Source organism: Thamnophis sirtalis, unplaced genomic scaffold (assembly GCF_051295495.1).
Source record: "Thamnophis sirtalis isolate CommonGarterSnake01/CBP01778 unplaced genomic scaffold, rThaSir2_p1.2 scaffold_6, whole genome shotgun sequence".
Taxonomy (NCBI): Eukaryota; Metazoa; Chordata; class Lepidosauria; order Squamata; family Natricidae; genus Thamnophis; species Thamnophis sirtalis.
In genome coordinates, this window is record NW_028261386.1 from 56,829,405 (window position 1) to 56,848,975 (window position 19,571).

Below are 19,571 nucleotides of genomic sequence, written 5' to 3' on the forward strand. Positions count from 1 at the left end.
TCATAGAACTTATTATGATTATTTGAGTCAGTATTTCTCCCTTAACTGCTTCCCATGGTTATTGTGGTAGAAATAAGGTAAACACTCATGACATTTGAACTCCCATAAAAACACACCTTAAAAAAATACAAATAGAATAGAATGACAGAGTTGTAATGGACTTTGGCGATCTTCTAGTACAACCCCCTTTTCAGGCAGGAAACCCTATACCAATTGTTGTTCAATTTTTTCTTAAAAACTTCCAGTGTTGTAGCATTCACAACTTCCAGAGGAAAGGTGTTCCACTATCAATATTCAATATCCACTATCAATATCCAATATTCCAATATCAAGTTGATATTGCTGAATAAAAACAGGAATGTGATTGTATATATTCTTTAAATCAATGCCAAGAATGAACTTCTATATAGAATATGCTTCTAGGACTGGGCTATGCCAAAACTAACTTTGGGGTACATCTGTTATCTCTAGGATTCAAATCAATTGAAGATATATAAGGAGTTTGTTTGATCAGTCTACCTTTAATATTACTATTTAATATTACTCTTGTATTTGCAATAAAAGCTTTAGTAACCTAACTAATTGGACATTCATTGATGCTGATCTGTTTATTTGCTGCCACGGGCAATGCATAAGTTCAGGTTGTGCCTTATTGTCAATTTTATGATCGATCAAATTTGTCACTGAACAGATGAATTAAAATCATTTATAACTGGTGAGTAAATGATAGCTAAATAAGTGAAAAATATAATACGTATTCAAACATACTCATCCTGAATTTTCTACCAAATTCATTCTAGGTGTAAATGATAAAGTAAGGGCACAAAAATATATTTATTGTGTGCACATTTATAGCATGGTTTGCTTCATCAAATGAACACCCATAGCTAAAAAAGCTTTATATATTTTTTATAAATAAGTTTTACTAAGTCAAATGAAAGAAAAAAGAAAGCCAGTCCCTTGTTGAGACTAGCAGTTTTTCTGCAGGACAATACTTTACAACAATAACAATCTGCTGTGAAGCTTTTTGCAATCCACAGGAAGCATGGCTTATTACTAGAGATGTGAGTAAACATGCTTTATCAGACTAAAGACGCTACAGAATCAGATCCAAGGTTTACAAGTTCAGTTTCCACGGTGACAATTCACTAGTATGAGTGCATGAATAAATTGATCAGAGACTATGAGAATTGAAATTTAATCTAAACAAGGCAGAAGCAGTGATGGTCAATAAACAAACTAGAAAATAAAAATCAACTTGGAACAAAATGCAATAGCGAGAATGCTTTAGTGTCCACTTTTGGAATCATTATTACTCCCCATCTATTTCATATCCACTGGCTTTATATTTATTTCCAAAGCCTGCCATATGTTAAATAAATATTTCCAATTCAAATAAAGCCAATTTATTGTGCAGATAGCCATGATAAATTTAGAACCAGGTTACTGGAAGAATATCCTGCAAAGGGCCTCCCTTTGCATTAGACTTGTCACTGGAGATTTATCATCATGGGGGAAATGAAGCATTATAGCCTATACTTGAATGGTAATGTATATAAACCATTGTGAGTGTATGTGGATTTTGCAGCATACAAATCAAATCAAAGTACATACAAATACATACAAGAGAGTGTAACTACAAAAGGTGAAGCTGAAAGCAATCTATCTGAACCTCTGGAGAATTTTGGTGGGTGGGAGGACAGAAAGTTAATGCTATTTTTTTTATTAGGGTTTAATGGTTTTAACCAGGTTTTTTTTAAAACAGCCACCAGTAAGGATACTTTTTAAATGGTAGTTTTATTAATCAGATTTGTGTTGTTGTGAACTACAGGTAGTCCTCAACTTATGATCACAATTTGAGGCCAACATTTCTGTGGTTAAGCAACAGAATTGTTAAATGAATCACTGTGGTTGTTAAGTTAGTAACGTGGTTGTAAAGTAAATCTGGCTTCCCCATAGTTTTTGCTTGTCAGAAGGTTGTAAAAGGTAATCCACATGACCCCAAGACACTGCAACAGACATAAATATGAACCAGTTGCCAAGTATCCAAATTTTGATCACATGACCATGGAGATGCTGCAATGGTCATAAGTCACTTTTTCAGTGCTTTCTTAACTTCGAACAGTCACTTAAAATGGCTGTAAATAAGGACTACCTGGGGTTTTTATGAGGGCTGAAAGATGCTATATAATTGTTTCACCAAAAGCATAAATCCATTGGAAACTCGCTAATAAGGCATATGTGCAATAGTCTTTCCTGAGATCAGAATCAATGACCAGAAGCTATGGATAGGCTAATCTTCGTGGCTCAACCTGATTTCCACTTACAATCAGATAATGTTGTTTTGTGTGACAAATTTTATCTCTTTTCTGCAGAAAAATAACTAGACTATAGACTAGACTATCAGTAGTGTTTGATCTCTGATTAGTGTCGTTTCAACAAAATCACAACTCTTGATCCTCAAAATGTGCATTTTTCCCATCACAGAGATTAATGTCATAATTGGAAAGTTTTATTAAATGAGCCAGGCATATTGGCTGCCTCTAGAAATACAAGTTTAAAGACAGGCTGTCCAAGTGTGATGATGAGTTATGATAAAGGGCAGAATACATAAAACAGTGTACTTTTCGAGCCAGATGTATATTTAGGCATGCAGAAGTTGCTGAACAGCAAAAGCTTGTGCTTATTTGTTTGAATAAAATGTAATGAGAAGCTTTTACACTAATCAAGTGACAAGTGGAGCAAATGCACAAGATGTCAATACAATAGCCATTGCCAAAGCAATTATAACCAAGAAAAATATGCAACTTCACCCCCTTCCACAAAACACAACCTTCACATGAATTAGTTAAGAATCAGAACTGAACCAACCCCTCATCTTCATAAAGGTACTTGACAATTCCCCAGAGGATTACAAACAGCATTGGCACACCTGGGAGAAAAAAGGAAAGAAGAAATGTATAGAGAACGAGTCAATAGAAAAACAAACAGGAAGGCTTGCAATGTTGTGAAGTTTTATTCAATGCAAAACTTCCTTAGTCAAATGAGATTATAAGTGGCACTTATGCATTTACAGACTCTCTTATGATATCTGATGACCTTTAAGATGCTCTGTCCTTAAGAAAGCATTTGGGTTGAAAAGCACTTTAGTAACATCTTCAGGTATAGTATAATAAGACATCATGTTAGTAGGTAGAATGAAGCCCAGAAGTGCTAGAGAGAAATGCAAACACAGACAAATCCAAAGAAATGAAGCATCACATTCCTTTAATTTCTTGGACACTTCTTGTTGGGATATGAAGTATCAGAGGATACTCAAAATATGTAATTTGTTCTAGAAAGAAGGCCATGTAGTTCTTGGCTCTTCCTCAAGGAGATATTGATCAATCTAGTGAGATGATGCTCCCTCTCCATGTTCCTGCTATCATGGACATGTGCAATTCAACAAGTTCGGATTTCTTCCTGCTTCACCTTTCTAACCTCCATTCCTATGATAAGAAAATATGGCTAATAATATACAAAGAAAATATGCCTTCCTCCCATTGTTACTGGCTATGAATATTGAAATGTTGATATTGCTGATGAAATACTGTTTAATAAAATGCAGAAAGTCAGTAAGGAATTGCAGTTTGTTTAATGCATGCCTGTGTGGCATAGACAAGCATACATTTTCTTTTTAATCTCTCCTCATTTCCTTTAAATGCCAAAGTGCTCTCTTGCTGGAAATTTGGTAACCTTTATATAATTCAAATGTATAAAAAGTTTAAAATTAAATATAGAATTTAGGTTAGTTTTAAAATAAATTTGCTTTAAGTATTAATTATATGTCAGTAAAATTATTGCTATATAATGTAAACATCAGTATTCCATTGTTTGTTTTTCTTCTTATACACTGGTTTTATAATGGTTGACTTTGTATGTTTCTGTATTTTTAGTTAAAAAGTGCTCCCTCATTTATTACATGATAATTACTAATCAGTAGACTGGATAGTTTAGTACTTTCAGCTAGCCTTGCAAATTGAAGCCAAGAATAGGAACTATGAGATATCATCATTTGGTGACTGTAGATGTTAAATCATGTATTTAACATTACATTATTCACAAGTTATTACATAGATATAAATTGGTCCAACTGATCATATAAGAAATAGGCTTGCTCACATAGTGAATCAGTCCCCACGTACATCTACAATAATGGATAACATTTATGGGTATTATTACCCATAAATATTTTTTCTTATCTTCTCAATGTTGCCACCACTTTTGGCTTTAGAATGTACTTATACTCTTCTAGTAGTACATGGTTTCTTCAAGCAACAGAGAAAAAAAACCTATTGATATTCTTTTATGTATTAAATTTATTCTGATTTTTCTATTGTTAGTAAAGTAGGCAGGCAAGTGCAAGCATAAAAATAGATTGTCTCACTAAATGTGATATAGCTATGGCTTAGTACTGCATGATATCCTGGGATACTCTAAACTGACCCTGTGAAATCCTGTAGCAACCTACACTTAGCTGTTATGAACTACCGTGTTTTCCAGAAAATAAGATAGGGTCTTATTTTCTTTTGACCCCTGAAATAAGTGCTTGGCCTTATTTTTGGAGAGGTCTTATTATTTTTGATCAGACTAAAATCCTGATTAAATCCAATTTATTAAAGGTTTATAAAAGCAGGGAAAAGCAAACAAACAAACAGAAGTGGGGAAACTGCATATTCTGAAGAATCATTTCAATCTTGTTCCAATAAATTTCAGTCATGGCTTTGATACTATTCCTGAATTGAACATACATTGTTGCTATATTTTACCCAAATAGCAGCTATAGGCAATCAAAACTGTATGTATTCTTCTAGATCTTAACAGAAGGGAGTATTACATCTGATAAGAACTCTTGTTAGAGAGGGTTTTGCTAGAATTTAAAGAATGTGTAGATTTTTTTTTCAAGAAATAAATCAAGGATTCATGGTGGCAATATAACATTTGTGCTATATCATTTCTTAGATAACCAATAAGGAAGTTACCCACTGTAAACAGTATACTATCAAGTGGGTCAGGAAGAAAAGAGGCGCTTTCATGAGTTAAAATGCAATTTAGAAGTTTAACATTTAAAAATGATATTTACACAATTAATATGTCCAACGCGATTACAGAATTAGCATCAGTGGACTTCTTGAGAATGAACATTGCATTAACTGTCTACTGAAACAAATAAATGACAATAAATACAATCCAGCTGTGGTAGTAAAAATGTTTCAGATATATCATCCAAATTCATTTATAAACCCAGGTGCATGTTTAATTCAAAGAAACACTTATTTACTATGAATGCTATCGTCTTGACTTTGAAATGAATTAAGGCTGTATTTATAATCCATAACATTTGTAAAATGAAATATGCAAACTGAAAGGGAACAAATTATATTATTGTAGAACCAACAGATGTGCAAAGCAATCATTGCTGTTACTGTAGAATTGTCGTGGCCAGAATATATCAGAAACATTTCCACTTCTGACTTTTATTTGATGTTTGAAATCCAATTATTAATCCAAATACTAGTTGCTGTTGAACTCACTGCAGTATTCTGAGTAAATAAAAAATAATAAAGAGCTCAGATATAAGCTGCGGTGTTGCTGATAAATTTTATTGGTTCCATATGTTGAACAGTCTGGATTTGCACTGGACCATTATATATTGTATAGTTACCGCTATCTTTAAGCAATCTTTTCCCAACAGCATATGCTTCCGATAAGTTGAATGTGCAGGTCCCAAATGTCAGTCAGCACATTTGGAAGATACCACATTACAGGAAAATGTGTTTAGATGAGTTGCAACAAAGGATATAAATTGTTGACTAATGATCCAATGCAGGTTTTTTTTACCTCAAGTGATATTTTAATATCCTTTATTTTATGTAAGCTCAGATGCTTGCTTAACTGAGTTGCTGATTATTTTCAATCTTTTGTGTACCTAGGAAAATCTCTATGCACCTGTAAATTATCTTTTCTATGCTTGTTTTAAAATTATAAGAACTCATTTACCTGATGTTTTATTAACAAACAAAGTAAAAATACTACAAATGAAACATAGTGGAAGCAAATAAGTGTTTGTAGAAAGCAAAGAGAGGGCCTTAAGGGGAACAGGCAGAAACCATTACATAAGCAAAGAAGAATGAGACAATCCTTAAGCAAGAAAGCATTTGGAAGAGACTCAGGCAAATGGAATGGAGTGATCCCTTCACAAGTAGTCTGAACTTCTGAGAAAAATATTAAAATTACATAAGGTGAATTACCAAAAGGGTTTTATTTTAGTTTTATAGACAATTTAGAATTTGTTGATGCAGTGGCAGTTCAAGAGAGTATTCTAATTTTTCTGAAAGACAGTTCATTTTCAAGAATTCAACTAAGGTTCATAAAGTAGAGACATTACCAAAGAGAGTTTGGTTTTTAAATGAAAACCCAGTATTTTCACAGAGTGGTAAAATGAAATGTCATTACAGAAAAAAGCAGTAGTGGAAAAGTATAAAAAGAAATAGATTTTTTGAAAATAATCTTAATAAAGGTAGAGATTAAGAATAATTTGGGTGGAAGCAAACTTTCAAGAGAGGTTACTTTATACAACATAATAGTAAATTCAAAAAGAAGAGTCAAGGGCAAGTACTGTAATAACAGATAATGTGGCTATGCAAAGAAGTATTTCATCAATATTATTCCAATTTATATAAAGGATGAGGCATTTGCTTAGAGAAAACAATATATAAGAATATATAAGAAACAAAATTTAATGAAGATTACAGGGAAATAGAAATAGATTATGAATGGGCCCATAACAATAAAGGACATTTGTGAAGCTATTAAGAAGATTAAAACAGAAAAGGTATCTGGACCTGATGGGTAATTGGCTTTTTATTATAAATGCTTTGATTTATTAATTCCTTAGAAACCTTTAACTCAGTATTAAAAAATTGGATATGAAATAAAAAGACTGTTCTATTAAATCAGAATTACTATATGTTTTACCCTAAATATTCTTAATAGCAAAAGTGATATTGCTTGAGTAGGGCTGTTACAATCTAGAGAACAAAAGTTTTTCCTCCCTGTATTCAATAGTTTTTCCTCCCTGTATTCAGTTTATATATACTGTAGGTTGTCCTTCAGATTGAAATAAGACATGTTATACACTTCATCTATGGACACAGAGATGGCTCTGCAAACACAGTCTGGAAGTGTAGAGTCTAACACAATTACTCCATTTTAATAACTGCTGGTGTTATTCTGTGATGCCACTCAATGTTTTCTATCAGTTTTTGATGATGACTAACTTCAAACCCAGTAGAGGCTTCAAAGGATAATTACAGCTTTTAATTCCCTTTGCTGGATGTCACAGGTTTCCTTCACAACATCTTTGAAGTGCTTGTGTGAACGACTTTAAGATATCTTCACAGTCTCTAGTACATCATAGAGCAACTGGTGAGTTATATGGTGGTCATGCATTCTAATGATTTGTCCCACACTCCATATCTGGCCTCTGATAATCAGGGACTCAATGGTGATAGACTTCACATGTTTCAAGATCTCCAGGTAGGATGGATGGAACACAGAGTGTGCATGTGAAATTTCTCCAGTTGTTTGATATGTTGCTGGTACAGAGTCTAGAACTCACATCCATATAGGAGAAAATGGACAACCACAGTTCAGTAGGCTTTCAACTTTATGTAGATACTAAGACTGTGTTGATTGAGCACTCTAGTATGCAGGTGCCCCAGAGCCTGGCAAGACTTGTTGATCTGAGAATCAATTTCTTAGTCCAAAGATCCATTGCTCAAGATGATGCTTCTTTGAAGCTGTTTACATTTGTCAGCTGGGGGGATGGGGGTTAAAAATCAACAATGATTTTTAATTCTATAGGGTGAGAATTTGACACCAGCTGGTAAAGTACTTCAATCTTGTTCAGGCGGATAGTCTTGTTTTCATTATTTAATAAATATGCTGTAGCAAGAGCATACATGGAATTCTTCTGTTCCCCAGATACAAACTCTAATTCCTTTCTTGTGTATTTAAGTTCCTTATCATTTATTTCCTTTAACTTTTATTTTCTAAATTTTCTGATATTTAAATTTTATTTTTACTTCTTCATGCAATATTGCAATTAGCAATCATTATGTTGGCACACTATCTCTTTATTAAAATAGCCTTCCAAAACTTATTGTATCTGTTTTATAAAAAGTGTATCATTTTATGATGATGCATTTAAGTATCATTTAGGGGGAAATAAGCTTTTCTTATAATAATTGACCATTACTACATTATGGTCATATTGGTATAGATCCAATGTTATATTTATTACTGCATTAATTAAGGATTAAGTTACTAAAAATGATCAAATTGGGAATAACCCTGGTGTAGAATTGCTATAATACAACAGTAACCACATTATCTTTTACTGAATCACTTGTTTCACCACAACATCTGAGGACATCGGAGAGGTATAATACCCGGAAGCAGAGTTACAAAGTTAAATGCCAATATAGGAGCAGAGGACATATGAGAGTTACTATACCCGGTAGCAGAATTACTAGATTAAATACCAATAAAGAGTAACAACTGAAATGTCAGTATAGAAGCCTGTAATACTTACCATGCAGAAAAATTAAACTGGAACAATATAATTATATAATAAAGAATCTAAAGTGATTCAAATATCCAGACATATTTGTGTGATTCATATCTAAACTACAAAAGATATTTAAGATATGAGCCACAGTGCTCTGGTGGTTAGAATGTACTATTTCAGTTTGACCCTGACAGCCTCAAAGATTGACCCAGCCTTCCATCTTTCTGAGTTTGGTAAAATGAGGACCCATATTGTTGCGGGTAATAGGTTGACTCTATATACGAGTCTAAGTGCTATTACTATGCAATTAGCAATAGCAAAAATCACTTATTGTTTAGGATTATTAATCCATAATATAACATGAATGAGACATAATTGCCAATTTCTCTCTTTTTCTTTCTTTCCTACTGAATCACTTCTGACAACATGTAACACAGCTTAAATTCCCACTGATAGATTCTTGACTAACTAAAAAAAATCATTTAGGTGGAAAGAGATGAATTTCTTTCAACCCTTCTGACCTTTATCCATTACAATAAATGTTTTCCTTGACAACTTCAATATTCAGTTCCTTAAAGGAATCCAAACAAACCTTCATTCACCATATTAACTTAAAGATAAAATAAACTCATCAGTCACCAAAAACTTATCAATTATGATGTTTTAGCAATGGGAGATATGCAAATCAACAAGCAGAAAAGCAAGACAGAAATTCAATTCTTTGTTACAGGTATGACTGTCTTCTGATACAGTGGTACTACCTCTAACTGTTGCATTACTAACAGAAATTTATGACACATTACAAGAGAAAATCATATTTTGCAAAGCTTACAGGGCAAAAGCAGCCATCTTGTACCTACAGGTGAAACTTGAAAAATTAGAATATCGTGCAAAAGTTCATTTATTTCAGTAATGCAACTTAAAAGATGAAACTAATATATGAGACAGACTCATTACATGCAAAGCAAGATAGTTCAAGCCATGATTTGTCATAATTGTGATGATTATGACTTACAGCTCATGAAAACTCCAAATCCACAATCTCAGAAAATTAGAATATTGTGAAAAGGTGCAATATTCTAGGCTCAAAGTGTCCCACTTTAATCAGCTAATTAAGCCATAACACCTGCAAAGGGTTCCTGCACCTTTAAATCTGGTTCAGTAGGAATCACAATCATGGGAAAGACTGCTGACCTGACAGTTGTGAAGAAAACCATCATTGACACCCTCCATAAGGAGGGAAAGCCTCAAAATGTAATTGCAAAAGAAGTTGAATGTTCCTAAAGTGCTATATCAAAGCACATTAATAGAAAGTTATGTGGAAGGGAAAAGTGTGGAAGAAAAAGGTGCACAAGAAGCAGGGATGACCACAGTCTGGAGTGGATTGTCAGGAAAAGACCATTCAAAAGTGTTGGGGACTTTCACAAGGAGTGGACTGAAGCTGGAGTCAGTGCATCAAGAGTTACAGACACAGACGGATGCTGGACATGGGCTTCAAATGGGCTTCCTCTTGTCAAGCCACTCCTGAACAACAAACAATGTCAGAAGCGTCTTACCTGGGCTAAAGAAAAACAGACCTGGTCTGTTGCGCAGTGGTCCAAAGTCCTCTTTTCTGATGAGAGCAACTTTTGTATCTCATTTGGAAACCAAGGACCCAGAATATGAAGGAAGAATGGAGAGGCACACACTGCAAGATGCTTGAAGTCCAGTGTGAAGTTTCCACAGTCTGTGTTGATTTGAGGAGCCATGTCATCTGCTGGTGTTGGTCCACTGTGCTTCATTAAGTCCAGGGTCAACGCAGCAGTCTACCAGGAGATTTTGGAGCGCTTCATGCTTCCTTCCACAGACAAGCTTTATGGGGATGCTGACTTCATTTTCCAGTAGGACTTGGCCCCTGCCCACACTGCCAAAAGCACCAATACCTGGTTCAATGACCATGGGATTACTGTCCTTGATTGGCCAGCAAACTCGCCTGACCTGAACCCCATAGAGAATCTATGGGGCATTGCCAAGAGAAAGATGAGAAACATGAGATCGAACAATGCAGAAGAGCTGAAGGTCACTATTTAAGCATCTTGGTCTTCCATAACACCTCAGCAGTGCCACAGGCTGATAGCTTCCATGCCACGCCACATTGATGCAATCATTGCTGCAAAAGGGGCCCAAACTAAGTACTGAGTACATATGCATACTAATACTTTTCATAGGTCCAATATTGTTCTATGTACAATCCTTGTTTTATTGATTGCATGTAATATTCTAATTTTCGGAGATTGTGGATTTGGGGTTTTCATGAGCTGTAAGCCATAATTATCACAATTATGACAAATCATGACTTGAACTATCTTGCTTTTCATGTAATGAGTCTATCTCATATATTAGTTTCACCTTTTAAGTTGCATTATTGAAATAAATGAACTTTTGCACGATATTCTAATTTTTCGAGTTTCACCTGTATAGAGAAAGTAATGAGAAGTTGAATAAAACAAAAGAATAGCGCACTATAAGATAGGAACATCTCCAAACCCAAAGCAATACTGAATCTTCAGTTTTGGCATTTCTAAAGGCACTCCTGAAGCTCAACTGTGCACAGATGACTCAGAGGGCACATAGGGCTTATAAATCCCATATCAGCATGGAAATGCATCCTGCTCAGCATTAGTAAGACAGAGGAACATGCAAGCAATACTCAAACACTGCTCTGTGTTAGTTAGATTTATGCTAGCTCAACAGCATTAGTTTTGTATATGAAACATAGTAATCTACACATACAACATGCCTCAAAGATTTTAAAAAAACCCAGCATAATATTTAAATAACCATCAAGTATGTGATCTTTTATATTAACATTTTACTACTACTAATACTACTAATATTATTATGTGGTTAATCTTTGGTGAGATTCACAGCCTTTGGGGCTGGTTGGTAGCTCAACAACGAGTCCTAACCAAGGACCTAGGAATTGTTAAGGTAAAGTCGGAGGATATAAGCTGTTCCAAGTAGGGTGCTGAGCCGAGGAGCCGAGGTGGCGCAGTGTTTAGAGTGCAGTACTGCAGCCACTTCAGCTGACTGTTAGCTGCAGTTCGGCAGTTCAAATCTCACCGGCTCAAGGTTGACTCAGCCTTCCATCCTTCCGAGGTGGGTAAAATGAGGACCCAGACTGTGGGGGCAAGCCCTATGAAGCGGTATATAAGTCTGCTAACTGCTATTGGTTTTTTGTAGAATCAAAATGTTCAAATTTGATAAATTTAAAATTTCCAAATAGCAAGGTAGCCCTTTAGGTATTGCTCCAAGGGCTCCAATTACAATCAGGACAACACATGATTTCTTTTTCCACAGTCGCTCAACTTCAATTTGCAAGTCCCGGTACTTTTCTTGCTTGCTGTTTATCTTCAATATTTGCATCTCCAGGTATTGCAATGTCAATGAACCATACTTTTTTCTTTTCAACTATTGTTATGTCAGGTGTGTTGTGGGCCAAGTACCTGTCAGTCTGAATTCTGAAGTCCCACAAGATCTTGACTTTCACATTCTCTAAAACCTTTTGAACCTGATGTTCCCAGAGGTTTTTGCTGTACTCAAATCCAAACTTTTGGCACAATTTCCAGTGAATGATCTTAGCTACGTGGTCATGGCGTTGTAGGTAGTCACTTTGTAAAAATTTGCTGTACCCACTGATCAAGTGGTCGACTGTCTCGTCTTTCTCATTACAGAGGCGACATTTGCTGTTGGTGGTAACGTTGAATTGTTGCCTTCATGCAGTTTGTGACTAAGGCTTGTTCTTGAGCTACCAAAATAAAGCCTTCTGTTTCTTTTTTTCAGTACTCCTGATCTTAACCAGTTCCAAGTTAGCTTTTGGTCAGCTTTGCCTTCAATACTTTTCAAGTATTGGCTATATTTTTGTTTTTCCAAATTTCAGCTTGCTTCTCAATTACTTCTTTCTAATATTCAGCTTTTGACTTAGTTGTCTTTAAAAAGCCTCCTTTATTTACTTTCTTAATCATTGGTTCTTCACTTTTCTGGATGTAATCATTCAAGCTGTGGTTTTCTTCTTCCACAGTCTGTTTTACTTGTAGGAGTCCTTGATCACCCTCTGCTCTTGGTAGATATAATCGGTCAACATCACTTTTTGGGTGCAAAGCATGATTCATTGTCATAAGCTTCCTTGTTTTTCTGTCCAAATTGTCCAACTCCATCTGGGTCCAATCAATTATTCCTGCAGAGTATCGAATCACAGGTATAGCCCAGGTATTTATGGCTTTTATGATGTTTCCTCCACTCAATTTGGACTTTAATATCTTGCGAATTCATCGAATGTACTTGGCTGGAGTTAATTCCTTGACTTTATTATGCATTAAGTCAGAGGCCTCTAAAATCCCCAAGTACTTGTAGCCACCTTCTGATTTTACTGCCTTCATCATTTCTTCATTCTCAAGTTCTATTCCATCATCTTCTATGATCTTGCCTGTCTTGGTTGCCATTGTTGCACATTTGTCAATTCCAAACTGCATACCAATGTCTTGGCTAAATTCTTTTGTGCTTTCAATTAATATATTTAGTTCAGCTTTTGTTTTACCAAACAGCTTCAAATCATCCATGTACACCAAGTGTGAAATTTTCAGTCCTTTCTTTGCAAGTTCGTATCCATAGTTCATCTTCTTCAAAATGATTGTCAGCGGTAGCATTGAGAGTATAAAAAGTAGGAGTGAAAGGGAATCGCCCTGGAAAATGCCTAGTTTAATTTCAACTTCACCCAGTACTTCTTCATTAGCTATAAGCTTCATTTTCCAGAGGTTCATTGACGTTTCCATGAATTTTTGTATGTTGCTGATGATGCCAAAGATTTTCAGGCATTTGTTGATCCAGCTATGGGGAACTGAATAAAATGCTTCCTTATAGTCTATCCAAGCCATGAACAGATTGGTTGGTCTTTTCTTTGAATTCTTTAGGATTCAATCAGCAGTTGAATTCTTTAGGATTCAATCAGCAGTTGAATTCTTTAGGATTCAATCAGCAGTTGGTCCTTTGTTCCTCTTGAATTTTTGCAGCATCCTTTCTGTTCTACAGGAAGCAAATCATTTCTTTCCAAGTATCCGTAAATTTGGTTTGCAATGATACCAGTAATGAGCTTGTATATTGTTGGCAAACAGGTGATTGGCCTAGAGTTTCCAGGATCCTTTTCTTTATCTTTTTGGATCAAAAATGTCCTTCCAGTTCTCATCCATTCATCATTTTCAGGTGTTTTAAAAATCTGGTTCATTTGTGCTGCCAATCTTTTGTGCACACTTGTAAGTGCCTTTAACCAGAAGCCATGTAACTCATCTGGTCCAGGTGCACTCCAGTTCTTCACTTTTCTTAACTGTCTTTGCACTATTTCTTTTGTTATTTTCACGTCTTCCATTTTATGCACTTTAATAGAATCCTCAATCTGTTTGATCCATTTTGCATTTGTGTTGTGCTTCTTGTTGTTTTCCCACAAATTCTTCCAGAATTTCAGAGCTTTCTCTTTATCAGGTTTTTCATTTGTTGTTACTCCATCTCCACTTTCTAAGCTCTTATAAAACTGATGCTGATTTGCTCTGAACTGTGAGTTTTCCTTGAATTGAGTTACTCGGTTTTCATATCTTTTAATCTTTTCATCAACGGCAACAACCCTCTGCTTCAGCTCTTCAATTACTAGCACAATCTCTTTATTCTCCAAATCATATCTTGCTTCCAACGCTGCTATTGACCTGCTTGTTCTTTAGTTGACCTTGCCTTAGGTTCTTCAAGTTGCTCAAGTCTCCATGAAATTTTTTGATCTTCAATTCCAACCGAATTTTCCATTTAGGCTTCCTCTTCTTGCCTCTTTGGTTCTTTTGTATTTTCAAACCCAATTCTTTGGTGGTTATGAAGGCTGCTGCATACATCAGCTGGTTTGTTTCAGCTAATGTAGTGGTTTGAATGGTTTGCACAGCCTCATTGAGCTTTTTAAGTACCTTTCTCAATTCTTTCCAGTTCGCTTGGTTCAACTTTGGCAAACGTGTTTTTTCAGCATCTTCCATTTGATGCTTTATTTTCTCAGCTAATTGATCAGTATCTGTTGGTGTTTGTTCTTCAGTGCTTCCTTGTTCTTTATCTTCATCCATTTCAGCATCCTCTTCCTCCCTTTCTTCCTCAGTTTGCTTTTGAGTCTGCAAATCATTCTTGATGTTACTCTTCTTTGTTGGTATACTCAGACCATTAGTTATTTTCTCTTCGATTCCTATTAATTCTGCTGTAGTGAAAAAAAATGTGGCTTAGAATTACACGCCATTGGTCCAATTAGCCTTTGTTCACTGATATCACAGTCCATGTGGTTCACCTTCCAAATCTGATGCATTCATTTTTAAAATCCACGTTTTGCTGGCTCAGATTGATAGTAAGCTTTCATAGTAGAGATGTTTTCTTCCCTAGTCCAGATTTTTTGCTTTTTCACTTTTTCTTCCAGTAGCTTGTCAGCTCCATGCCCTGGTTGTCTAGCAGAGGGAGCTTAGCCCTGTAGCTCATTTTGCCCAGAATGCCCAGGAGCCATAGCATCCAACAGAACCCTTGTTAATCCGGGCGATGGTTCAGCCAGCATAAATGTCATTTTTTTTTCATACTCATCATATTTGAATGGGTTGTGGAACAAATTTTGTTTGGCCCTTCACCTAAGACCTGTCTGATATGGTTGTACCTGTTCAGCATATCCCTTAGGATCATTAGAGCATGCAAGCCCCTCCACCATGACAAGGTAAAGCTCCTTGGAGGGGCTATTATTTATTTATTTATTTATTTATTTATTTATTTATTTATTTATTTATTTATTTATTTAAGAAATAACTTATCAAGTACATTGCCAAACATACAACTATAAGCTGTCTTCTACTTGCTGTATTCAACACTCTACTTCTGAATCACCCTCCCCCTTTCACTCCAAATGATTAGTACTAGGGCATATATGATTCCCACTGCTACACTAGCTGAAATAAAACATTTTTAAAAAAATCAAACCAATCACAGGCCAAAAAGTAACACTCCAATCACTGCACTTTAAACAGTTGGATTAGTCAAACTGGTGCTATTTGAAAGGATGGCTTTGTTCCAACTTTTGAAACAAACACTGGAATTTATTCTGAACTTGAAATGAATCTTTTAGAAATAAACATTTTACTTTACTGTTACTTTAAATTCTCAAAGTGGGATTTTAGGATAAGAATATTTGGAAGTCAAAATGTTTTGCATCCCTCATTCACATTTTTGGCAAAAAGCATTGATAAAAATGGAAGTACACAGTATATAAAAACATTAGATTCCTTATAGCAATAGCAATAGCAGTAGACTTATATACCGCTTCATAGGCCTTTCAGGCCTCTCTAAGCGGTTTACAGAGAGTCAGCATATTGCCCCCAACAATCTGGGTCCTCATTTTACCCACCTCGGAAGGATGGAAGGCTGAGTCAACCCTGAGCCGGTGAGATTTGAACCGCTGAACTGCTGATCTAGCAGTAGCCTGCAGTGCTGCATTTAACCACTGCGCCACCTTGGCTCAGTTTATGAAGAACTGGAACTAGTAAAGAACACTATATGTTATTTTAGTAAAGTTTTAATATTCTTATCTTAAATAAGTTTCTTAAGAATTCAGTAGAATAATTGGTTAATGAATAAGGTCTGTCTCACAATTGTGTTATAGTTCAAAGCCTAATAGTCCCTCATAGCCTTTTTCTAGTTAATTTTTTCTTTCTATCTCTTGTGCTTGCTGATATATTGCACTAACCTATCATAAATAAAGAATGGAACAAAAATTATCAGAGTGGGATAAATAGTTTCTCACTCCTTTTGATTGGGAAGATTGGATGCAAAAATATTGGAAGAAAGAGCACTGGAATTTTTATTAACTTTTTCTCACACAGATTTCAATATCTCAAATTGAACTATCACAGTATCCCGATTGTTTGAATTTTGTCATTATAATAGAAAGTTGTGGTTTCTATAGTTGTGGAAAATGCAGTTTTGCCCATGTAGGAATGCATCTAAGTCTGACTGTCTTCCTATTGAATCCATAAAATTGACACTAATATGAGAGACCACAGATGAAGGGAGACTATTTCAGCTGCAAAGTCCCCAACATTCAAAATGCAGAAATAGACAATGACATTTTGCTCTGCCAGGCTTACTGCTTTTCTGGAGTTAAAGTATTATGGAAGCTGGTAAAAGAAAAGCTCAGTAGCTTTCCTAATGAAAAGGTATCTTTAATTAATTAAACAATTATATTTAATTGATATTAATCTGATGTAAAACTAATTTTTATAGCTTATTCAAACTGCTTTAATGTTGAAATTCTACACAATCTCCTGCTACAAGTTATGTTTATGTTTATGTTTGTTTGTTTGTTTATGTTTATGTTTATTAGTATTTATAGGCCGCCCTTTTCCCTAAGGGGACTCAGGGCGGCTTACATAAAATAAAGAAGGGAGGGTACAGACAATAGACACAAACAATACATAGAAGTAAAATAGTAAGCAACATTCATTCATCATTCGGGTGGGAACAAATTATCTTTATCCCCAGGCCTGATGGGCTAGCCAGGTCTTAAGGGCTGTGCGGAAGGTCTGGACGGTGGTGAGGGTACGAATCTCCACGGGGAGATCGTTCCAAAGGGTCGGAGCTACTACTGAAAAGGCTCTCCTCCGTGTAGTTGCCAGTCGGCACTGACTGGCAGATGGAACTCGGAGGAGGCCTAATCTATGCGATCTAATTGGTCGCAGGGAGGTAATTGGCAGGAGGCGGTCTCTCAAGTTATAATTAATAGGTCAGCTTTTAATACTTGTTATAAGAAAGCTGACTATTCACCTTACATGTTGTGCTGATTTGTCTCATTTTAGACTTTTAGAACCACAGAAGTGTGTGAGTACTTTGTTATTCAACCTTACATTCTTCCATTAGCATAAAACCTTCATGATAAGGTAGTAGTCCACGCTTAACAACCAAATTGGGACTAGCAATTCCACAGTCATTATCTGCAAATCACATGATGGATTTATAATCTTACATCTATCATAGTTGTTACATAAATCGCCTGTGGTTGTTAATCGAAATATCATGTGACCACAACTTGCAATTTTATTGCAAGCTTCTCTGTTAATTCTGCTTGTCAGAAATTGATTGTGAAGCATACAAATGGTGATCACATGACTGTAGGGATGTTGCAACAGTCATATGTGCAAAGCCTCTTTTTCAGCACTGTCAAAAGTTTAAATGATCACTGGACAAGCCAGTTGTTAAGTGAGCATTATCTTTATGACCTTCATGTTTCTCTGCATGACCCTGATTTCCAAAGAGTGGTGAATCGGAATTATCATTGAGGAATTATATACTTATAGCTACACTCCTTCTCCTTACAAAGTAGAAACATCCAAAGCATTTTCCACTAGGACAAAATTCAGGAAACTTCTGTTTAGTTCCTTCAACTCTGCTGGCTATAGCAATGATATTCTAGCAACAAGTTATTCTGTAAAGTGTGTCATATAAGGCATGCAAATCACAATTTGAACTGCAGTTACTGTCTGCATCTCTGCTGGGTTGGTGAGCAAACCTACTTTGTAAAATATTGCATAGGTTACAAGATAGGAATTAAAAAAAATAGCAAGAACTTCATAAAATCAGGAAGCTAAATTTTATAAAAACTGAGAATGAAATAAAAGTCCAAGATACTGAACTAAATACATGCTTCAACTTAATGATTTCTATTTTATGCGAGGGGAAGAAATATGTATTTTTGTTGAATACAAATTGGCAAAGTGCAATTATATATAGATTTGTGTTTAACCAATAACCTAGCATTCATTTATTTACCACTAAAAAGTTAAGGTCAACATTTTAAAAGCTATAGTCTGCTGTAAATGGTATTTAAGATAATTAGATTTTATTAATAATATTTTTATAGCAGAATTGCAAGAACCTCAAGCTACATATAATAGAATTAGTCAATTGATAAGTTAGAAAGTACAAATCTATGAGAGAACATCAATGCTTAATGAAAACTGCTAAACAAACATTGAGTTAAATTGTTAAGAAAAGCATTGCAGCTTGTTCAATGAATGGACGAATAAATGAATGTGTGTGTGTGTGTGTGTGTGTACGTGTGTACAGCATGTGCGTGCTGGAAGAAAAATAGCCTTTGTGTGATGCAAGACATACATCACTGGTTTAGAGGTACACACATTCACAATAGACTGACATAACACTATTAGCACAATGGTTTTTAATTTTAAGCCATTTACTAATTCCTATCATTATCTTTCCCTACTTTATTGCAGACACATGCTGGGTTAATGTTTTCAGAGTTGCTTTGCAACAGTAATTGGATATTTTTTGAGTAGTTAGTGGCAATTCTGAACACATCAGTGTGGTTGCAAGGAGTTATAAGTGTCTGCCCTAATGTGAACTAATCTGGTTTATTAATGCCAAGTCTTATCTGCCATCCTGTTACCCTGTGAACCAATACAGAGAGATCCTTTGGGAACTCTTTGTAGATGAAAGTTTTGTTCCCTATGTAGACTTTTATGGTCCTAAATACTGAATTGTAATCTACATTTGACTAGGTCAGAGTCAATTTCCCTTTTTGAAGGTAATCATAATGTTGGCAAAACATGGACCAACAATTGAGTTCTGATGGAGTTCTTATCAGTGGAAAGGTTCCAGAATTGCATAACAAAAGTATAATTGCTATAAGATAATCAATACTTACTAATCATATCAAAAATAGGCTGGGGCTGTGAAGTCTAAGAACATATTTTCATTATGTAAAGTTTTAATTTAAGTAAAAGAAAATAATGCATAACAGTTTAATATGAAATACAGAATGATATAAAAAGATGCCACATTAATGTCACCAAGAGAAAGGAACTACACAGGCTACTAACATTAGAACAAATTACTCAAGGTCAAAGAAAATGGG

The 19,571-nt window shown here is 35.2% G+C and overlaps 1 protein-coding gene across 1 annotated transcript in view; it reads right to left on the minus strand.

Annotated features, from left to right (window-relative positions):
* GLP1R (glucagon like peptide 1 receptor) overlaps positions 1-19,571 on the minus strand; it is a 79,251-nt gene that overhangs the window by 14,360 nt on the left and 45,320 nt on the right. The window contains exon 9 of the mRNA XM_087718789.1: positions 2,872-2,932. Coding sequence (XP_087574915.1) covers positions 2,872-2,932 — 61 coding nt within the window. The remainder of the gene's footprint in view (positions 1-2,871; positions 2,933-19,571) is intronic.